Source organism: Coregonus clupeaformis, chromosome 3 (assembly GCF_020615455.1).
Source record: "Coregonus clupeaformis isolate EN_2021a chromosome 3, ASM2061545v1, whole genome shotgun sequence".
NCBI lineage: Eukaryota > Metazoa > Chordata > Actinopteri > Salmoniformes > Salmonidae > Coregonus > Coregonus clupeaformis.
The window spans coordinates 31,663,612-31,683,997 of record NC_059194.1 but is presented as its reverse complement, the minus strand read 5'-3'; the positions used below and the strand labels follow the sequence as shown (position 1 = coordinate 31,683,997).

At 41.3% G+C, this 20,386-nt stretch overlaps 2 protein-coding genes across 8 annotated transcripts in view; both read right to left on the bottom strand.

Annotated features, from left to right (window-relative positions):
- Window positions 1-3,541: 3,541 nt before the first annotated feature.
- Window positions 3,542-7,457, bottom strand: LOC121544715 (guanine nucleotide-binding protein subunit beta-2-like 1). The gene is made up of 7 exons (XM_045208208.1): window positions 7,241-7,457; window positions 6,459-6,630; window positions 5,607-5,850; window positions 5,148-5,258; window positions 4,558-4,698; window positions 4,131-4,241; window positions 3,542-3,780 (listed from the first exon to the last, which is right to left on the bottom strand). Exons 1-7 carry the CDS (start codon window positions 7,347-7,349, stop codon window positions 3,715-3,717), a joined length of 954 nt encoding a protein of 317 aa, XP_045064143.1. The 5' UTR covers window positions 7,350-7,457; the 3' UTR covers window positions 3,542-3,714.
- Window positions 7,458-8,309: 852 nt separating this feature from the next.
- LOC121545371 (collagen alpha-1(XXIII) chain) overlaps window positions 8,310-20,386 on the bottom strand; it is a 232,966-nt gene continuing 220,889 nt past the window's right edge. For 4 of the 7 annotated variants that reach the window (XM_045208194.1, XM_045208193.1, XM_045208195.1 and 1 more), the window contains 4 exons: window positions 17,706-17,792; window positions 14,519-14,617; window positions 11,563-11,601; window positions 8,310-10,653 (listed from right to left, as the gene is read on the bottom strand). In XM_045208194.1, coding sequence (XP_045064129.1) covers window positions 10,489-10,653; window positions 11,563-11,601; window positions 14,519-14,617; window positions 17,706-17,792 — 390 coding nt within the window. In that variant the 3' untranslated portion in view covers window positions 8,310-10,488. Of the gene's footprint in view, window positions 10,654-11,123; window positions 11,166-11,562; window positions 11,602-14,518; window positions 14,618-17,705; window positions 17,793-20,386 lie in introns of all 7 variants that reach the window. The other 3 variants (XM_045208206.1, XM_045208207.1, XM_045208202.1) reach the window with 3 other exon arrangements.

Below are 20,386 nucleotides of genomic sequence, written 5' to 3'. Positions count from 1 at the left end.
TTCACAAACAGCTGGACAGAGAGACTTGAAAATGGCTGTCTAGCAATGATCAACAACCATCTTGACAAAACTAATTTTTTTAAAGAATATGCTAATATTGTACAATCCAGATGTGCAAAGCTCTTAGAGACATACCCAGAAAGAGTCACAGCTGTAATCGCCGCCAAATGTGATTCTAACATGTATTGACTCAGGGGGTTGAATACTTATCTAATCAAGATAGTGTTTTATTTGTCATATTTTGTAAAAATACAATATAATTTTGTATTTTGTGTAGATAGTTGACAAAAAAAATACAATTAAATTCATTTGAATCCCACTTTGTAACACAACAAAATGTGGAAAAAGTCAAAGGGTATGAATACTTTCTGAAGGCATTGTAAATATTTAATGTGTGTTTGTTTAACTTACAGTGGCTTGCGAAAGTATGCACCCCCCTTGGCATTTTTCCTATTTTGTTGCCTTACAACCTGGAATTAAAATTGAATTTTTGGGGGTTTGTATCATTTGATTTACACAACATGCCAACCACTTTGAAGCTGCAAAATAATTTATATTGTGAAACCAATAAGAAATAAGACAAAAAAAACAGAAAACCTGAGCGTGCATAACTATTCACCCCTCCCCCCAAACTCAATACTTTGTAGAGCCACCTTTTGCAGCAATTACAGCTGCAAGTCTCTTGGGGTATGTCTCTATAAGCTTGGCACATCTAGCCACTGGGATTTTTTCCCATTCTTCAAGGCAAAACTGCTCCAACTCCTTCAAGTTGGATGGGTTCCGCTGGTGTACAGCAATCTTTAAGTCATACCACAGATTCTCAATTGGATTGAGGTCTGGGCTTTGACTGGGCCATTGCAAGTTATTTAAATGTTTCCCCTTAAACCACTCGAGTTTTGCTTTAGCAGTATGCTTAGGGTCAATGTACTGCTGGAAGGTGAACCTCCGTCCCAGTATGCTTAGGGTCATTGTCCTGCTGGAAGGTGAACCTCTGTCCCAGTCTCAAATCTCTGGAAGACTGAAACAGGTTTCCCTCAAGAATTTCCCTGTATTTAGCGCCATCCATCATTCCTTCAATTCTGACCAGTTTCCCAGTCCCTGCCGATGAAAAACATCCCCACAGCATGATGCTGCCACCACCATGCTTCACTGTGGGGATGGTGTTCCCGGGGTGATGAGAGGTGTTAGGTTTGCGCCAGACATAGCGTTTTCCTTGATGGCCAAAAAGCTCAATTTTTGTCTCATCTGACCAGAGTACCTTCTTCCATATATTTGGGGAGTCTCCCACATGGCTTTCGGCGAACACCAAACGTGTTTGCTTATTTTTTTCTTTAAGCAATGGCTTTTTTCTGGCCACTCTTCCGTAAAGCCCAGCTCTGTGGAGTGTACGGCTTAAAGTGGTCCTATGGACAGACACTCCAATCTCCGCTGTGGAGCTTTGCAGCTCCTTCAAGGTCATCTTTGGTCTCTTTGTTCCCTCTCTGATTAATGCCCTCCTTGCCTGGTCCGTGAGTTTTGGTGGGTGGCCCTCTCTTGGCAGGTTGGTTGTGGTGCCATATTCTTTCCATTTTTTTATAATGGATTTAATAGTGCTCCGTGGGATGTTCAAAGTTTCTGATATTTTTTTATAACCCAACCCTGAACTGTACTTCTCCACAACTTTGTACCTGACCTGTTTGGAGAGCTCCTTGGTCTTCATGGTGCCGCTTGCTTGGTGGTGTTGCAGACTCTGGGGCCTTTCAGAACAGGTGTATATATAGAATTTTTAAAAACAAGTTATGTTTTTCATTTCACTTCACCAATTTGGACTATTTTGTGTATGTCCATTACATGAAATCCAAATAAAAATCAATTTAAATGACAGGTTGTAATGCAACAAAAGAGGAAAAACGCCAAGGAGGATGAATACTTTTGCAAGGCACAGTACATTTGGGGAACATGAGCTTGATCTCTCGCTCGGCTGAGGAGAATGAGTCGCTGCCATGCACTGCATTCCTTAGGTCAGGGGTGCCGTACTTGGCTCGCAGGCTGGGATACAACATGCACATGTAGCCTACAGTAAAAGTGCTGAGTCATGCAGTATTGATCGATCATATGCGCAATAACTCATATATGCAGTACACAGTAGGTATGCGGAAGTAATAGAATAACTAGGCCTACCCGTATTTGAACTGGATGGACAACATTTTGTTGCATATTGATAAATATTTGCTCTCATCAGTGAACTTCCATTGGGTGAAATCAGTAAAAATTCAGATAGCTGTCAAGGTCTCTCAAGACAAACCACACTGACAGACCCCCCAGTGAATCTCTTTTCCATTTGGGGTGAGAAGAGGATAGAAGAGGGCTGGAAACCCAATCCTCTGCCTTCTGACTGACCATTCTGGGTGTCTCCCTGGCCTTGGTGCAGTTGACAGGTCTTCCAGTGGGCAATAGCCCGGTCTCTGGTGATCATGAAGGCCGTTAGGCTTAGGAAGAAGAGCTTCCCATACTGCACTGCTCAGGACAAAGCTGCAGCTTCCGTTTCTGTGAAAGAGCAATTACACAAACAGTGATGAATGACAAGTGTACATGGCAGATGTTGAGCTTGCCTGTGGTTCAAACCAAAGCACCGCACTCAATAATCCAATCAAGTTCGTTTTGCCCATGTCCTCCATCTATGCCTTTTGGTTAATTACGCTGGTATTGTGCGGTTTTATTCCCTAGAGACGAGACACATTCATTATTTTCAGTAGGAACCTCTGCTCTGGCAACACCCACTTTGTATTTACCCATTGCCAGTCACTGATGTGTCAAACTGTTCAGAAACTGGCTAGTGGCGACGCTATAGGCAGCATGAATGTTTGTAGTTCAACGGATGTGCTGCACGTCTGAATAAACAGTGAATACCAACCTGTAAAACAGTGAACCCAGATCTGAGAACGATATCCATCTCCTCATCGTGGTGTATAGTCAGGTTTGATCAATCCAAGAGTTCTCTCCACGTAAATCCGAGGAGAGGGCATCTGATTCTTGCATTTCATTCATAACGTTAGCTCTTGTAGAGTGAACTCTCCCTCAATCTTGACAAAAACATGGTTAGTAGACGTTGAAATTAACTTCAACACTTATTGCAATAACGTAGCTGGACTTGGATCATAAATGGTCGAGTAGTCAATAGACGTCTGGTTCGGACTAATAATACTGGCCCCATCGCAAAACCTGCCAGTCTGATGACGCGAAATATGACGTCAGCCAGCTACATGTTCAAATTGGCAATGGGATAACGCTTACATTTACAAGTACCAAGCGTTCAAAGTAGATAAACCTCAGGCTGATAAGAGCAAGGAAGGCCCATAGCTATCCAAGTTAAATATTTGTTACGTCCAACAAAGTTTCAGCTTGCTAGCTACAAACCTTTTCGAAGAAGTTAGCTCATTCCCATTGATGTTCGCATTGTTGCTAGGATACCGACTACGCCAAGATATTTAGACTACTCTTGCAGTTCAGTGGGAAACGCACAAACGCAATAACATGTTGAATGTTCGACAATTACAATATGTCAAAATGTTTCACCCATTTATTACAGAATCACAACCCAGTTATTACAAAAGGTCAACAAAAAATGTCTGCATCAAAACTGCACCACACATCGTGCAAACGTATTCAACCAAACAAGACAAACTCAGTTCATTTAAAACTATTTTATTCATCGCCGAATCTGTGAAAAGGTCCTTATCGGGTTCCGATGGTAACCTGCCACACTCTGATCAGGTTATCTGTGTAGCCAGCAAACAGGGTCTGTTAAAAGAGAAGGGACAATAAGAAATGGCCAAAAATTGCAACACAAAAAGAAGCTGTTGACAATGTATTAAAGTATAATACTCCCACTAGGGTTGACCATTCCAAGTGCTAGACATTGCATGAATATGTACTCTAGTTCCTGTACCCATCATCATTGCAGGACTTGTCATCAGAGCCAAAGCTCAGGCAATAAATGTCACTTTGTAATCACAGGGCAAGGCAACAACCAACTGGGCAGACACTACTTTCTGAGAGCAGACTGAAATAACATGACCCAGTTCTAGACATAATCCCAGGGTTCTAATGTAGTTCTGTGGGATGTAGAGTAGTAATGGGGTATGTCATACCTGTCCGTCAGCAGACCAGGCCAGAGAGGTGCACTGTGGGGGCTCGGCCTTACTGTTGGTGCTGATCACCTCCTGTCTCAGCTCATCCACAATTATCTTACCCTCCAGATCCTGAAGGGAGGGGAGGAGAAGGGGAGAATGATGAACATAGCTTCGATAGAGACAATGGGTTGTGATGGAATTGGAACAACTACTCTGATGTGGACATGGCAATCACATTCTCAGGTCCAATGGATGGCTTCAGAAAAGGAGCCAGTTAGCAGAGCTCAGAAACAGCCTCTTTATCATCATAGAAATAAGATGGCATTGGAATTTTCCATCATCGCTCCTTGACTAATGTAGAGTTGAGTACAGACTACAACACAATAAGGTCTTTCCAACCAACTGCACCGTCAGCACTGATGTATTCTGAGAGTAGGAGTCTTACCCAGATCTTGATGCTGGGGCCGGTGGCGGCACAGAGCCAGTATCGGTTGGGGCTGAAGCAGAGGGCGTTGATGTTGTCACCACTGTCCAGGGTGTACAGGTGCTTCCCCTCGTTCAGGTCCCACAGCATGGCCTGACCATCCTATGGGAGGAGAGAATGGGATTCAGGGTCAAAGGTCAGCCAATGCAAATTAACATGCATGCTTGCAGGGCAACTTGGGCATGCAATAATGTGTAGAGTCCATGGTCGTTCACTGGGGATATGACCAATCAACAATAACACCTTAAAAGGCAAATCTCAGTTGGCAGGTTGTAGTAAAATAAATGAAGTTTCAAAAGTGCAGGTTGCGTTCAGAAACAGCCTCTTTATCATCATAGTGAAACAGACGGCATTAGAATTTCCATCATAACTTTGCAACACCACATTACACACCAATAACTATCCCCACGTTATTACATCAACCACAGAACCATCCAAGTGCCCTTAATTTAACCTGGTCACATTCAATAAAGGCAGAAACTGCTGGTGAACAGTGACAATTTTAAATCTATAGCGTAATAGCCAATATTAGCAGAGTGCTTTCATCATACCTTTCCACCAGAAGCGCAGAGAGAGCCATCGGGAGAGACGGTCACTGTGTTCAGGTAGCCAGTGTGGCCAATGTGGTTAGTCTTCAGCTTGCAGTTGGCCAGGTTCCACACCTAGAAACAGAACAATGGGGAAGGCCATGTGTCAGGATACACATAAGAAAAATACCCGCCAGAGGTGAACCATTTCAAGTGTTCGACATTGCACACATTTGCAGCCTGGTTCCTGTACCCATCATCATTGCAGGACTTGTCATCAGAGCCGAGGCTCAGGGTGATAATGTCACATTGTAATCACAGGGCAAAGCAGGAAAACACTTAATCTTACAGAGAGCTTGATTTTATTACATCTATAGTAACCAAACCCCCTTTAACAATTATCAAGATCTCTGCTTAGTTAAATAATCTACACAGCCAACTGTCCTATTGAGTCACTTGTGCTGTATGCAGTTTTGTCCTTACCTTGACCATCTTGTCCCAACCACATGAGACAATGATGGGGTTGCTGCTGTTAGGGGAAAAGCGCACGCAGGACACCCACTCAGAGTGGCTCTCATCCTGGATGGTGTACTTGCAGACTCCCAGGGTGTTCCACAGCTTGATGGTCTTGTCCCGAGAGCCAGACACAATCTGCCTGTTGTCAGCGGAGAAAGCCACGCTCAGGACGTCCTTGGTGTGGCCCACAAAGCGACGGGTGGTGGTGCCACTGGAGGGGAGGAAGATAATCGTTGAGTCCATGTGTAAATCTTCACACTACAGACGACTAATAACCGTTATTCAAGTCAACACTATTGAAACCAAGGCAGAACATGATATTCTCTGATATACCCACGTCTCATCTTTCACAGGTAAGCGCAGGTTGCGTTCAGAAACAGCCTCTTTATCATCACAGGGATACAGATGGCATTGGATGTTTCATCACCACTTTAGAACCAGCATTGACTCATGTCTGCAGCATGATATGAAACTACCAACATTTCCTTCTTGGGCTCAGGCACCAGGGGTGAACCCCCTATACCCAAATGGTTGGATTAATAACCTCGTCCTCGCTGACCTGATATACATGGAGGGGTGTAAACAGGTTGGTAGAGGCAGATAACTCTGGTCCTAGAATGTCTGTGTGTAGGCTTTTGTTCTAGCTCAGCAATGAACCACCCAGGACAAAATGAGTAAACTAATCCTAGTCTTCAGTTCAGAATCACTTGAATCAGATGCCTGCACACAATTTAGACCTCCAGGACAGGAACTACCCCTCTGTAGTTCACAGGAACCCTGTATGGAGCTAAACCATCACCCCACTGCCCCTATACTTACGTGGTGAGGTCCCACAGGCGGAGGGTCCCATCCCAGGACCCGGACAGGGCAAACTGTCCATCTGAGGAGATGACTACATCGCTCACAAAGTGAGAGTGTCCCTTCAGGGCGCGCTGGGGGATGCCATAGTTGGTCTCATCACGGGTCAGCTTCCACATAATGATAGACTTATCTGAAAAAGAGAAATGCTGATTATAAATTTAAATTAAATGTATGGAATGGTAGAGATTGCAGTTGAACAACAATAGGTAGGCCTAGCTAACTAATGTAACATGGGATGTTGACAGAAGCAAAAGTGCATTGCCGTGCAAGCTGTCCAACTAACGACGCGTTAAGTATGGAAAGCTAGCTATCCGGCCAACTACCGGTATGTTGCCTTCAACAATCACTGACAGACAAGTAAAACCATAGCTTCCTCAAACAGGAACATTTAACAGATTACTATGCTAGTCACAATTTAATTGGCAGGTCCAGAAATCCATTTTTCATTGCTAGCCTACTGAACATTTTGTCCACTTGGCGGTGCACGTGGATGTGGTGTCGGCATAGCAGGTGACGTTTGTTCCCAAGGGCCAGCAATCGGACAGAAAACTTATTTGTAGAGCAGTTTGTCCACTAGACATTGCGTTTGACGCAAGACTTGTCCCCTACATTGATTGAGCTCACTTTTCTGATTCAATTGTTCAAGCAGTCGAGGCTACACATCAATTTAACAAGTACCGGGTAACATGCTTCGGGTTAGCAATATTGCCGTCCATCGTAGCGGGCTGAGAAGCGCTTACCTCGGGATGCAGACAGAATCATATCGGGAAACTGAGGGGTAGTCGCGATCTGGGTGACCCAACCATTGTGCCCCTTCAGGGTACCCCTTACTGTCATCTGCTCGGTCATTTTGGCGAAGTTTTAATGTGCCCTTTTCAAGGATTGATATAGATTAGTTTGAGGGCTAGGTTTCCCTAGTTCCTCTCACATTTAGGCACAGAGAAAAAGGAAGTTCAGACCCGGATGCAGAACCTTTGAGGGGTCGATCGCGCGCGGAGTACACTGGGAAGAACAGTTTTAACCCTTTCGTACCCGTGTGCTTTATTTTTTATTTTTACCTGGATCTTACTCTTCTTCCATGTCAAACAGAAACAGAATAATATTCTTCGAAAGATTAAAGAGACCATTGCAAAGTTATAATTTAAAGCACATATGTCAATGTATTTTACAAAACAACATCATTTGGATAGGTAGACATCACGTGAAGTAGCAATCATGTTATGGATGGTGGTAATCCCCCCAAAATGTATCCCCAAATTACAGTTACATAAATGTAAGTGCTGTAAAGGTGTGACATGAAATAGGCCACAGAAGGCCTTTCATTCCAATAATTATTAGTAGGCCTAATGCAGTGGTTCCCAAACTTGGGGTCCCTGATATTGAAATGGGGTCACTTGAGAAAATCTGTAATCTTATTAAACAAAAAGGCAAGAAAACGTTTCAGTTGGGGTCCCCTATATATTTTTTCCTCAATTTGGGGTTGCAAGCCGAACAATTTTGTAACCCCAGGCCTAATGATTGCAGTCAGAATGCATTATGGTCTTTCGCTCTGAATAATATAGTAGGCCTACTATTCCTAATGCAAAATACATTTTCCTCGTAATTATATAACTTTATAAAAAATATAAAAAAATATGAGTGAGGATAAGGCCTATCATTGCAAGAATGTAACTGAACTGATCAATGTGGGGACCGAGTCAGCTTTTTTGAAATTATAAGATAACTTTTATGGACAAGTTCTGATTCATCATTTGGAATATGAGTGCAGAGAATGGTTAAGAACAAATGACCAGAAGAGGTTCAAGAAGGTAACAGTATATTTTATGGAGTTTATTTCAGTCTACATGTTGAGTTGACTAGATTTTACATTATACAGAGATAAAGATAGCAGTTACAAAAATAGCTTAATTATTTTACAACCAAAATACACAACCAAATAAACAAACTCACAAAATCGACCTAATACTGTAATATTTTTTTTATAAAACACGCTAAACTGTACTCAGACATTGTGTCACCAATGGTTGGCAATTATTCCTTAAAAAATGAGAAACTGAGGATATCTGCCAAAGAAATAAACCTGTAATATTGCAGAGAAACATCAGTTTGTCAAGGTAGAGTATCACACACATTGCTGCATAAGTCCAACATCAAAGGCCCAATGCAGACGTTTTAATCAATATCAAATAATTTCTTGGTAACAATTAAGTACCTTACTGTAATAGATTTTAATTAAAATGGGGAGAGGTTTGAAACTCTACTTTGTATTGGTCTATTAACCAATTTACCAACCTTCCGCAAACCTGCTGATTAGAAGGTCCTGTGTAGATTGTCTTTTCAACCAGCAACTATCAAGAAAAAACACTGATCCAATTTTTCACACTTTCACAGTGACTGCACTGGGCCTTTAAATGAGAGGGATGAAGAAAACAACCAATATGATTGTGCACTACATCCCAGTTTCAAATATAACACTTTGTGAATAAAAATACTGAAAATGGTACATTAATAAAGTACAATATAATGAACCAGTTGTTTATTATATTCCAGGGGCATTCATTTAATAGCATAAATGTGGTATAGTGAAACTCACAAGCAAGTTACTTATATCTGTCATGTGCTCTTGATATTGAAATTGAGGTGTGTGTGTGTGTGTGTGTATGTGTGTGTGTGTGTGGACCCTACAGGAATACTTGAGAAACACAGAAACACAGAGTGATCGAGCACCATGAAGATAGATCTCCAAAAGACCATCCATAAAGTTAGAAAGAGTGATCGAGCACCAATTAGATAAATCTCCAAAAGACAATCGATGAAGTCAGAAAGAAAAATGTAAATCAGAATAAATGAAAAAAGATAATTCATGATGTGATAATGTATAAAAACAAACAAGTAGGTTTAGTTAAACCAACCGACAATTATGACCTTTTTGTCATGGTGTGTCAATGTGGACCAATGAATATAACTATTATTAAATTAATGACTTTGGGTACATTATTGTACTTCAGTCTGTGAACTCTAGTCTTATATGACTAAACTCATTGGTTAAGACAAACAAACAATTTTAAGTCAGCAGCAAGAATTCATACTGTTGTTGAGAAAACAGTATTTCATCGAAATGTGTCTTTAGCTAAGGTTAAGTGATAATACTTCAATATACATCTTCAATACTGTACTGTCAACACTGTCAGAAAATACTGATGTGATATTTCTAATTGGCATCTGATGAAAGCCAAATAAAATCACAAAATTACTTAATGTTCAAATGAACTTCATATTCAACTTCATTGATGGATTACTACATATTTGTGAATACTGCACATGGCTCCTTCAGTTCTGACTTTGAATTTAACACAATGAACTTAGTATGTATCTGTATATTATACAAACACGTCCATGCACAGGAATGCAAATGTAACTGAACTAGAATAAAATCAAATAAAACATCACACTTGTCATCACTCCCAGTAGTGTAAGCCACACACAAAAAACATCTGCATAAAAAACTGATGCCTTGTGGCATTTTACATGGAAAGACTGTTAGAGATTGTTCTGTGCAAAGTAAATACCTCAGTAACTTATTGCCTTAGTGTGCTGGTATGGGTGAAGCTACTGTATATGATGATGTGACTAGTGTTGATCATGCACTTTATTAAATGGAAACACTAAAGTAAAGAAGAGCAACAAATTAAATCGCCATACACCATATCATAAAAACACTTTCATCATATCCGTCGGGTGAATCCACAGACATCATATATTATTATTATTATTATTATTATTATTATTATTGTGTCATCATAGGTAAATCCTTGCATCTGTAGCCCAGAACCAACTGTGAGTGTGGTAAAAAACTACAACAGCCAATGGGTGAGAGCCCTCTTCAGGTGTAAGTGGAAATGTAGTGTTCTGTGTCGCCCCCTCCTGGTGTTTTTCCATAATGCAGGATCTCAGTATTATGAATTGAACTGAATTGCACGGAACCGTTTCATGACTCTCTCAATAGAGGTTGTCTGTCCTCTGTGCTTCCATGTCTGTCTGTCTCTCCCGCGTCTTCCCTCTGTCCTCCAGGCCTGCTCTCCCCTCTGGGCTTAGAGAGAGCGAGACGCTTGCGTTTGAGCTTCTGTCTCCTCCTCTCCTCCTCCTTCTCCTCCTTTCAAAAACAGAGAGAGGGAGAGAGACTTACACTCCTCCATTTACCACACCAGGAGTCTGTCCATCCGTGGGGTTGAGCAGGGCGGTGCGAGCACACACACTCCCATGCAGAATTAATGGCCAGGCAGCAACATGGCAGACGAGACTCCATTAGTAAGGCCACTCTACCTATCCATCCACTCTCCAGCATGTGCCTGTATGTCCGTTAGGTTAGGAGTCTGTTTGCTGCTTTATTTCTCTCCCCTGATGTTGCTCAAAGATGGCTGTGTCCCATTGAGTACATTTTACTTTATATCCAGAGTCTATGTGTACAAAACATATCTGCATTGATCGATATATGCGGTCTGGTTAATACTGTTGACTCAAAATAACAAAACAAAAAAAATCTCAATATATTATATAAAACGTTTCCATAAAAATGCAAAAAAAGAACATAAATGCGATGTAGTATTCAGTTGCAATATATACCATATCAATATGTACAGTGGCCATGCTTGATGTTAGTCATCACTGCAAGAGAAGGAGAGCAGGGATTAGTGGGGGTCACATGTCAAGAACAACACTAATGTTAACAAATCACTACAGCGCTATAATACATGCTTCATTCGTCATCTTATAATCATACTCATAAGATGATGATTATATAACATACATATTATAATCATACTCACACCCCAATAACATTGATATATTGGGTTTAATACATGCCTATTGGCACAGTCAAAATAATCTAAGTTGGGCAATGAACATTACGTTGTTCATTGTTGTTCATAGTTTATTATCTTGAAACTCCGGTTTGATAGAGAATGTACACTCATCATGTTGCATGTGGTTGCGAATGAATGTACTACATATAACTCAGGCAGGTATTAAGCAACCCTGTGTGTTATAATCTACCACCACTCACCTTGTGCCAACATCCTGGTATGGGCAGTCCATCCTGCCCCTGGGGATAACAGAACAAGAGAGAGGGGTGGTTAGTGGGGCAGTTTCACATAATGTATGGTGAAAACACCAAAGTTTAGTTTAGTTTATTAGGATCTCCATTAGCTACTGCACATGCAGCAGCTACTCTTCCTGGGGTCCATATAAAACATACAAATACATGACAAAGTACAGAACAGTTATAGTCAAGAGTATATAAGCAAAACAATATGTTTTATACAAAAAATAAATAAATAAGAGTTAGATATTGGACACCAAGAGACAACAGGAATACTATTTACACACTATTCATGCATATCCATATTCTTATATACAGTTAAATTAGATCTTTAGAAACAGTAGATGCGCTGTGATACAATATGTAACCTCTGGTGGCAAAGCATTCCATGATGACATGGCTATACATAACTGAGTGACACATTAAATCCGTTTTTGGTTTGGTACAGTGAAGAAACCCACAGTGGTGTGTCTGGTGGGGTATGTACAATGAGGGAAAAAATGATTTGATCCCCTGCTGATTTTGTACGTTTGCCCACTGACAAATAAATTATCAGTCTATAATTTTAATGGTAGGTTTATTTGAACAGTGAGAGACAGAATAACAACCAAAAAATCCAGAAAAATGCATGTCAGAAATGTTATAAATTGACCTGGCTCCCAGGTGTCTTTTATACAGGTAACGAGCTGAGATTAGGAGCACACTCTTAAAAGGAGTGCTCCTAATCTCAGCTTGTTACCTGTATAAAAGACACCTGTCCACAGAAGCAATCAATCAGATTCCAAACTCTCCACCATGGCCAAGACCAAAGAGCTCTCCAAGGATGTCAGGGACAAGATTGTAGACCTACACAAGGCTGGAATGGGCTACAAGACCATCGCCAAGCAGCTTGGTGAGAAGGGGACAACAGTTGGTGCGATTATTCGCAAATGGAAGAAACACAAAAGACCTGTCAATCTCCCTCGGACTGGGGCTCCATGCAAGATCTCACCTCGTGGAGTTGCAATGATCATGAGAACGGTGAGGAATCAGCCCAGAACTACACGGGAGGATCTTGTCAATGATCTCAAGGCAGTTGGGACCATAGTCACCAAGAAAACAATTGGTAACACACTACGCTGTGAAGGATTGAAATCCTGCAGCGCCTGCAAGGTCCCCCTGCTCAAGAAAGCACATATACATGCCCATCTGAAGTTTGCCAATGAACATCTGAATTATTCAGAGGAGAACTGGGTGAAAGTGTTGTGGTCAGATGAGACCAAAATGGAGCTCTTTGGCATCAACTCAACTCGCCGTGTTTGGAGGAGGAAGAATGCTGCCTATGACCCCAAGAACACCATCCCCACCGTCAAACATGGAGGTGGAAACATTATGCTTTGGGGGTGTTTTTCTACTAAGGGGACAGGACAACTTCACCGCTTCAAAGGGACGATGGACAGGGCCATGTACTGTCAAATCTTGGGTGAGAACCTCCTTCCCTTAGCCTGGTATTGAAAATGGGTCATGGATGGGTATTCCAGCATGACAATGACCCAAAACACATGGCCAAGGCAACAAAGAAGTGGCTCAAGAAGAAGCACATTAAGGTCCTGGAGTGGCCTAGCCAGTCTCCAGACCTTAATCCCATAGAAAATCTGTGGAGGGAGCTGAATGTTCGAGTTGCCAAACATCAGGCTCGAAACCTTAATGACTTGGAGGAGATCTGCAAAGAGGAGTGGGACAAAATCCCTCCTGAGATGTGTGCAAACCTGGTGGCCAACTACAAGAAACATCTGACCTCTGTGATTGCCAACAAGGATTTTGCCACCAAGTACTAAGTCATGTTTTGCAGAGGGGTCAAATACTTATTTCCCTCATTAAAATTCAAATCAATTCATAACATTTTTGACATGCGTTTTTCTGGATTTTTTGGTTGTTATTCTGTCTCTCACTGTTCAAATAAACCTACCATTAAAATTATAGACTGATCATTTCTTTGTCAAACGTACAAAATCAGCAGGGGATCAAATACTTTTTTCCCTCACTGTATGTCTGTTTGAAGTGTATGCAAATAGATTATAGAAATGGTTAGGCATTTTCAACACACAAATGTTTCTTAAAAAGACTCGAAGAAAAGTGGTCAATTTCTCCTCAACCCTCAACCATGAAAGACTATCATGCATGTTGTTTATATTAGTTCTATGTGTGCAGTTAAGGCCAAGGCGTGCTGCTTTGTTTTGCTAGGTCTTTCTTTGCTGCATTTGACCATATTATTAGACAGTAATCAAGATGGGACAAGATCAGAGCCTGAACAACTAGTATAGTTGTTCTTTGTGTAAAAAACGCAGAAAGTCTTTTTATAACAGACATACCTCACACCGTCTTTGTCAATATGTCTACCATGATAGCTGACTATCCAATGTTACTCCTAGGAGTTCAACTTCTTCAACTTCTTCAATGGTCACATCCTTTATGCACAACTCCAGTTGAGGTTAAGGTATAAGAGAATGCTTTGAACCAAATACAATGCTTTTGGTTTTAGATGTATTTAAGACCAGTTTATTGGTAATTACCCATTCGGACACTGACTGTAACTCCTTGCTAAGAGTCTCAGTGAGCTAACTGGCTGTAGGTGCTGATGTGTAGAGTGTGCAATCATCAGCATACATAGTTATTTTAGCTACTATACCACATGCAAGTCAGCACATTAACAACCAACAACCACATCAAGACCACAACACAATATGGAGCTGGAATTATGCTGATCTCAGGATTCCTGTGACTATCCTGCCTACTGCTGTAAAAAATGACATAATTCAGATAGCAAACACACATGGAATAGGAAAGCAGACTAAGGGAAATAGTGCATGGGATCGAAAGGGGAAAAAGGCAGACACAAAGGAAAGAGGTGAAAAGGTGGAAACAGGTAGAGATACTGTACCAAAGGACAGGGGGCCTCGGGGCCAGAAGGAGGAAGAGGAGCAGGAGGAGGGATGGACTGTGCCCCCTCATCAGAAAGTCCTTTAGTCCCATTAGAACCCTGTCAGCAAGAGCCAACCTACTGTTACACACACTCTGAACGTACATTACTTCCAGAGATACAGAATAGCATATACAGTACAGAAAGTATTCACACCCCTTGACTTATTCCACAGTTTGTTGTGTTACAGCCTGAATTCAAAATTGATTATTGTTTTTTTCTCTCTCATCCATCTACACACAATACCCAATAATGACAAAGTGAAAACATGTTTTTATACATTTGTGCAAAATTTATTGAAAATGAAATACAGAAATATCTAATTTACATAAGTATTCACAACCCTGAGTCAATACTTTGTAGAAGCACCTTTGGCAGTGATTACAGCTGTGAGTCTTTCGGGGTAAGTCTGTAAGAGCTTTACACCTCTGGATTGTGCAACACTTGCCCATTAATCTTTTAAATATTCTTCAAGCTCTGTCAAATTGGTTGTTGATAATTTCTAGACAACCATTTTCAGGTTTTGGCATAGATTTTCAAGTAGTTTTAATTAAAAACTGTAATTCGGCCACTCAGGAACATTCACTGTCTTCCTTGTAAGTAGCTCCAGTGTAGATTTGGCCTTGTGTTTTAGGGTATTGTCCTGCTGAAAGGTGAATGCATCTCCCAGTGTCTGGTGGAAAGCAGACTGAACCAGGTTTCCTCTAGGATTTTGCCTGTGCTTAGCTCCATTCTATTTCTTTTTAATTCTGAAAACCTCCAAAGTATTTAACAATTACAAGCGTGATCAAGACAAAGGAGATGATTGTGGACTACAGGAAAAAGAAGAGGACCGAGCACACCCTCATTCTCATCGACGGGGCTGTAGTGGAGCAGGTTGAGAGCTTCAAGTTCCTTGGTGTCTACATCACCAACAAACTAACATGGTCCAAGCACACTAAGACAGTCGTGAAGAGGGCACGACAAAACCTATTCCCCCTAAGGAGACTCAAAAGATTTGGCATGGGTCCTCAGATCCTCAAAAGGTTCTACAGCTGCACCATCGAGAGCATCCTGACTTGTTGCATCACTGCCTGGTATGGCAACTGCTCGGCTTCCGACCGCAAGGCACTACAGAGGGTAGTGCATACGGCCCAGTACATCCCTGGGGCCAAGCTTCCTGCCATCCAGGACCTCTATACCAGGCGGTGTCAGAGGAAGGCCCTAGAAATTGTCAAAGACTCCAGCCACCCTAGTCATAGACTGCTCTCTCTGCTACCGCACGGTAATCGGTACCGGAGCGGCAAGTCTAGGTCCAAGAGGCTTCTAAACAGCTTCTACCCGAAGCCATAATACTCCTGAACATCTAATCAAATGGCTACCCAGACTGTATGCATTGCCCCCCCCACCCTTCTTTTACGCTGCTGCTACTCTCTGTTTATTATCTATGCATAGTCACTTTAATAACTCTACCTACATGTACATATTACCTCGACTAACCGGTGCCCCCGCACATTGACTCGGTACCGGTACCCCCTGTATATAGCCTCGCTATTGTTATTTTACTGCTACTCTTTAATTATTTGTTACGTTTTTTAAAATATTTTTTTTTAGGTATTCTTTCTTAAAACTGCATTGTTGGTTAAGGGCTTGTAAGTAAGCATTTCAGTGTAAGGTTGTATTCGGCGCATGTGACAAATACAATTTGATTTTATTTGATTTTATACCCATAACATGAGGCAGCAACCACTACGCTTGAAAATATGGAGAGTGGTACTCAGTAATGTGTTGTATTGGATTTGCTTCCTTCTTTTCACTCTGTCAATTAGGTTAGTATTGTGGAGTAACTACAATGTTGTTGATCCATCCTCAGTTTTCTCTTATCACAGCCATTAAACTTTGTAACAGTTTCATTGGCCTCATGGTGAAATCCCTGAGCGGTTCCTTCCTCTAAAGCAACTGAGTTAAGAAGGACAGCTGTATCTTTGTAATGATTGGGTGTATTGATACACCATCCAAAGTATAATTAATTACTTCAACATGCTCAAAGGGATATTCAATGTCTCCTTTTAAAAATGTTTACCCATCTAGCAATAGGTGCTCTTCTTTGCAAGGCATTGGAAAACCTCCCTGGTCGTTGTAGTTGAATCTGTGTTTGAAATTCACTGCTCAACTGAGGGACCTTACAGATAATTTAATGTGTGGGGTTCAGAGATGAGGTAGTCATTCAAAAATAATGTTAAACACTATTATTGCAAACAGAGTGTAACTTGAGTGTAAGTTGTTTAGCACATTTTTACTCCTGAACTTATTTAGGCTTGCCATAATAAAGGAGTTGAATACTTATTGACTCAAGACATTTCAGCTTTTCATTTTAAATTAATTTGTACAAATTTCAAAAAACATAATTCCACTTTGACATTATGGGGTATTGTGTGTTACAGGAGGGGGTCGCAGTTCCGGAGCGACCCACTAGGTGTCATCCTCCGACAACCTTAGGCACCTCCTTACTCACAGTCTGGACTAATCATTATCCTATTGGTGTCACCTGTGTCTACCTGTTCACCTGTGTATTTATGCCCTCACTTCCCTGTGTTCCCTTGCTCTGTTTTCTCTGCTAGTTTCTCTATGCTCAGCAGTACTAATCAGTGTCTGATCGGAGAAGTGTGTACAGGTACTCGAGAAGTCTTCTTCCTGTTTCTTTATTATTTCAGTCATAGTTACTATTTCGTATTTTGGCTGTCAGCCAGTTTTTGGAGACTTATTTGCTCCACCTTTCTTTCATCGTGTTAAGTCTGTTGTTTTATATCCTGGCTTCAGGACCACCAGTAAAGATCCTTGTTTCACCATCTCTGCCTACTGTCTATCCTGCACCGCACCTGGGTCACACCTCACACAAACCCTTACAATTGTGTGTAGGCCAGTGACAAAAAAAATCTCAATTGAATCCATTTTAAATTCAGGCTGTAACACAACAAAATGTGGAAAAGGTCAAGGGGTGTGAATACTTTCTGAAAGCACTTTAGTTAGAAATAGAGATTAAAATGAAACAAGTAAATAGTAAAGTATCTGCAATTGTAATTAAATAACGTTTTTTATCAAGTCTGGCTCAAAGGAGATAAATGTCCATAGGCTCATGGATGAAAGGTCAAGGTTGAGTGTGACGTACCACAGGACAGGGCTGGTCCAGTCCAGGAGGACCCTGCTCCCCCTTACCGCCCTTCAGACCTCTCTTCCCCACTGTCCCCCGGTCACCCTGTTGAGAGAGAAAGAGAGAGAGAGGTCAGACAGGCAGTGTTGGGGAGTAGTTCCACTAAATTCAATTCAACTAGTAATTCAACAACATGTTGCAGTACCTTGGTGGAAGTTTAACTAAATAAAAATCTTCGTAGTGTTTTCAGTAGTCAATAATTTTTTTGCCTGTAATGGTGAAGGTAACTACTGGAACTATTTTCACCCCAAAAAACATTTGTTATTATACGACATTTCAGATTCAGATATGATAATTTTTCTGTAACTCAACTTCTTCCAGTGTGAAGTAGTTGGTAGCTTGATAAACTATATATTTCAGAGTACTTACCCCAACACTACTCTGACATGTCTACCTCGGATCAGCCTCTCAGAATAGCACTAAAAACAAACAACCAACCCAGAAAAGGACTAAAAATGGCCCATATTAACATATGTAGCCTGAAATGGACAAATTGACAACTCACAAAATATTCTGGCCATCTCTGAAACTCACTTAGATAATTCCTTTGATGACGCAGTAGTAGTTAGTTATACATGGTTATAGATATATTGGAAAGATAGAAATGCAAATGGAGGAGGTGTTGCTCTGTATGTCCAGAGTCATATTCCTGTTAGAATGAGAGCTTCTCATGTCAGATCATGTAGAAGTAATATGGCTACAGGTTCATCTGCCTCACCTAAAGCCTATTCTTGTGCGAAGTTGCTATAGACCACCGGGTGCTAAAAGTCAGTATTTGGACTATATGTGTGAAATGCTCGATAATGTATGTGATATCAACAGAGAGGTATATTTTCTAAATATCTAAATATTGACTGGTTGTCATCAAGCTGTCCACTCAAGAAGAAGCTTCAAGCTGTAACCGATGCCTGCAATCTGGGTCAGGGTATCAGTCAACCTACCAGGGTATTTACAAACAGAACAGGAACTAAATCATTGATCACATCTTTACTAATGCGGCTGAAATCTGCTCTAAAGCAGTATCCACACCCATCGGATGTAGTGATCATAATATAATAGCCATATCTAAAAAAAAAATAAGTTCCAAAGACTGGACCTAAAATTGTGTATAAGCGATCATACAAGAGGTTTTGCAATGATTCCCATGTCGAAAATGTGAAAAATATTTGATGTGTAATGAGGAACAACACTTGAAGCATTTATGAAATTGCTTCTTCCGGTTACTGATAGGCATGCACCCATCAAGAAACTGACTGTTAGAACTGACAAATCCCCATCGATAAATGATTAATTGAAAAATTGTATGGCTGAGAGGGAGAGGCAAAGGGAATAGCAAATAAGTCTGGCAACACAGCAGACTGGCAAACATACAGCAAATTGAGAAATCACGTAACTAAACTAAACAAAAAGAAGAAGAAACTATACTATGGAAAAAGATAAATGATATAAAGAATGATAGTAAAATGCTCTGGAGTAATTTATAAAGTGAACTCGGCTCCATCCTTCATTGAGGCAGATGGCTTGTTCATAACAAAAACCTTTGATATTGTCAACCACTTGAATAACCTTTTTGTTGACAAGATTAGCAAACTTAGGTATGACATGCAAACAACAAACGCTGAGCCTTCATATTCATGCATAAAATAATGAAAGACAAGCACTGTAGTTTTGAGTTCCGCAAATTGGGTGTGAAAGAGGTGATATTCTTTTTGCTATCTATAAATAAGGACAAGCCAGCTGGTACCAACAACATGGATGGTAAGTTGCTGAGTTTGGTAACGGAATACATTGCAACTGTTTGCCACATCTTCAATTTAAGCCTAGAAGATGGTGTGTGCCTCAGGCCTGGAAGGAGGTCATTCCGCTGCCCAATAATAGCAGAGTACTCTTTAATGGTTGAAACAGTCGACCAATCAGCCTCTTACCAGTGCTTATCAAACTTTAGGAAAAAATTGTTTTTGATCAAATACAAAGTTATTTTCAACCAGGTCACCCGTGATACATGTCAGTATTCAACGTCCATCCATGTCTGAGGACATCGGGAGATGACGTGGGAACCGGCCACTAGGGGCAACAGTGAGCGGTGTTACCTTCAAGTAGGTTTCGGTTTTGCTAGGGCATTGTGGACGGGGATGACAGATGGGCGTAAGCATCTGCCTCTGATTCCAAATGTTGCATGTTTGAATCTAGCGATAGAAAGTTGTTTTTGAGATTTTGGTTTTAAGCCTATCCCAAACCTTAACCATTCCGAGTTAATGCCTAACTTTACAATTTCAGAGTTAATGCCTAAACTTAACCCATTCAGAGATTATTCTAATTTTCCCCCTTTTTCCTCGCATTTTGTGATATCCAATTGGCAGTTACAGTCTTGTCCCATCGCTGCAACTCCCCTATGGACTCAGGAGAGGCGAAGGTCGAGAGCCATGCCTCCTCTGAAACACGACCCTGCCAAGCCGCACTGCTTCTTGACACAATGCTCGCTTAACCGGGAAGCCAGCCGCACCAATGTGTCGGAGGAAACACCATCCAGCTGGCAACCGAGGTCAGCTTGCAGGTGCCCGGCCCACCACAAGGAGTCACTAGAGCGCGATGGGACAAGGAAATCCAGGCCGGCCAAACCCTCCCCTAACCCAGACGAC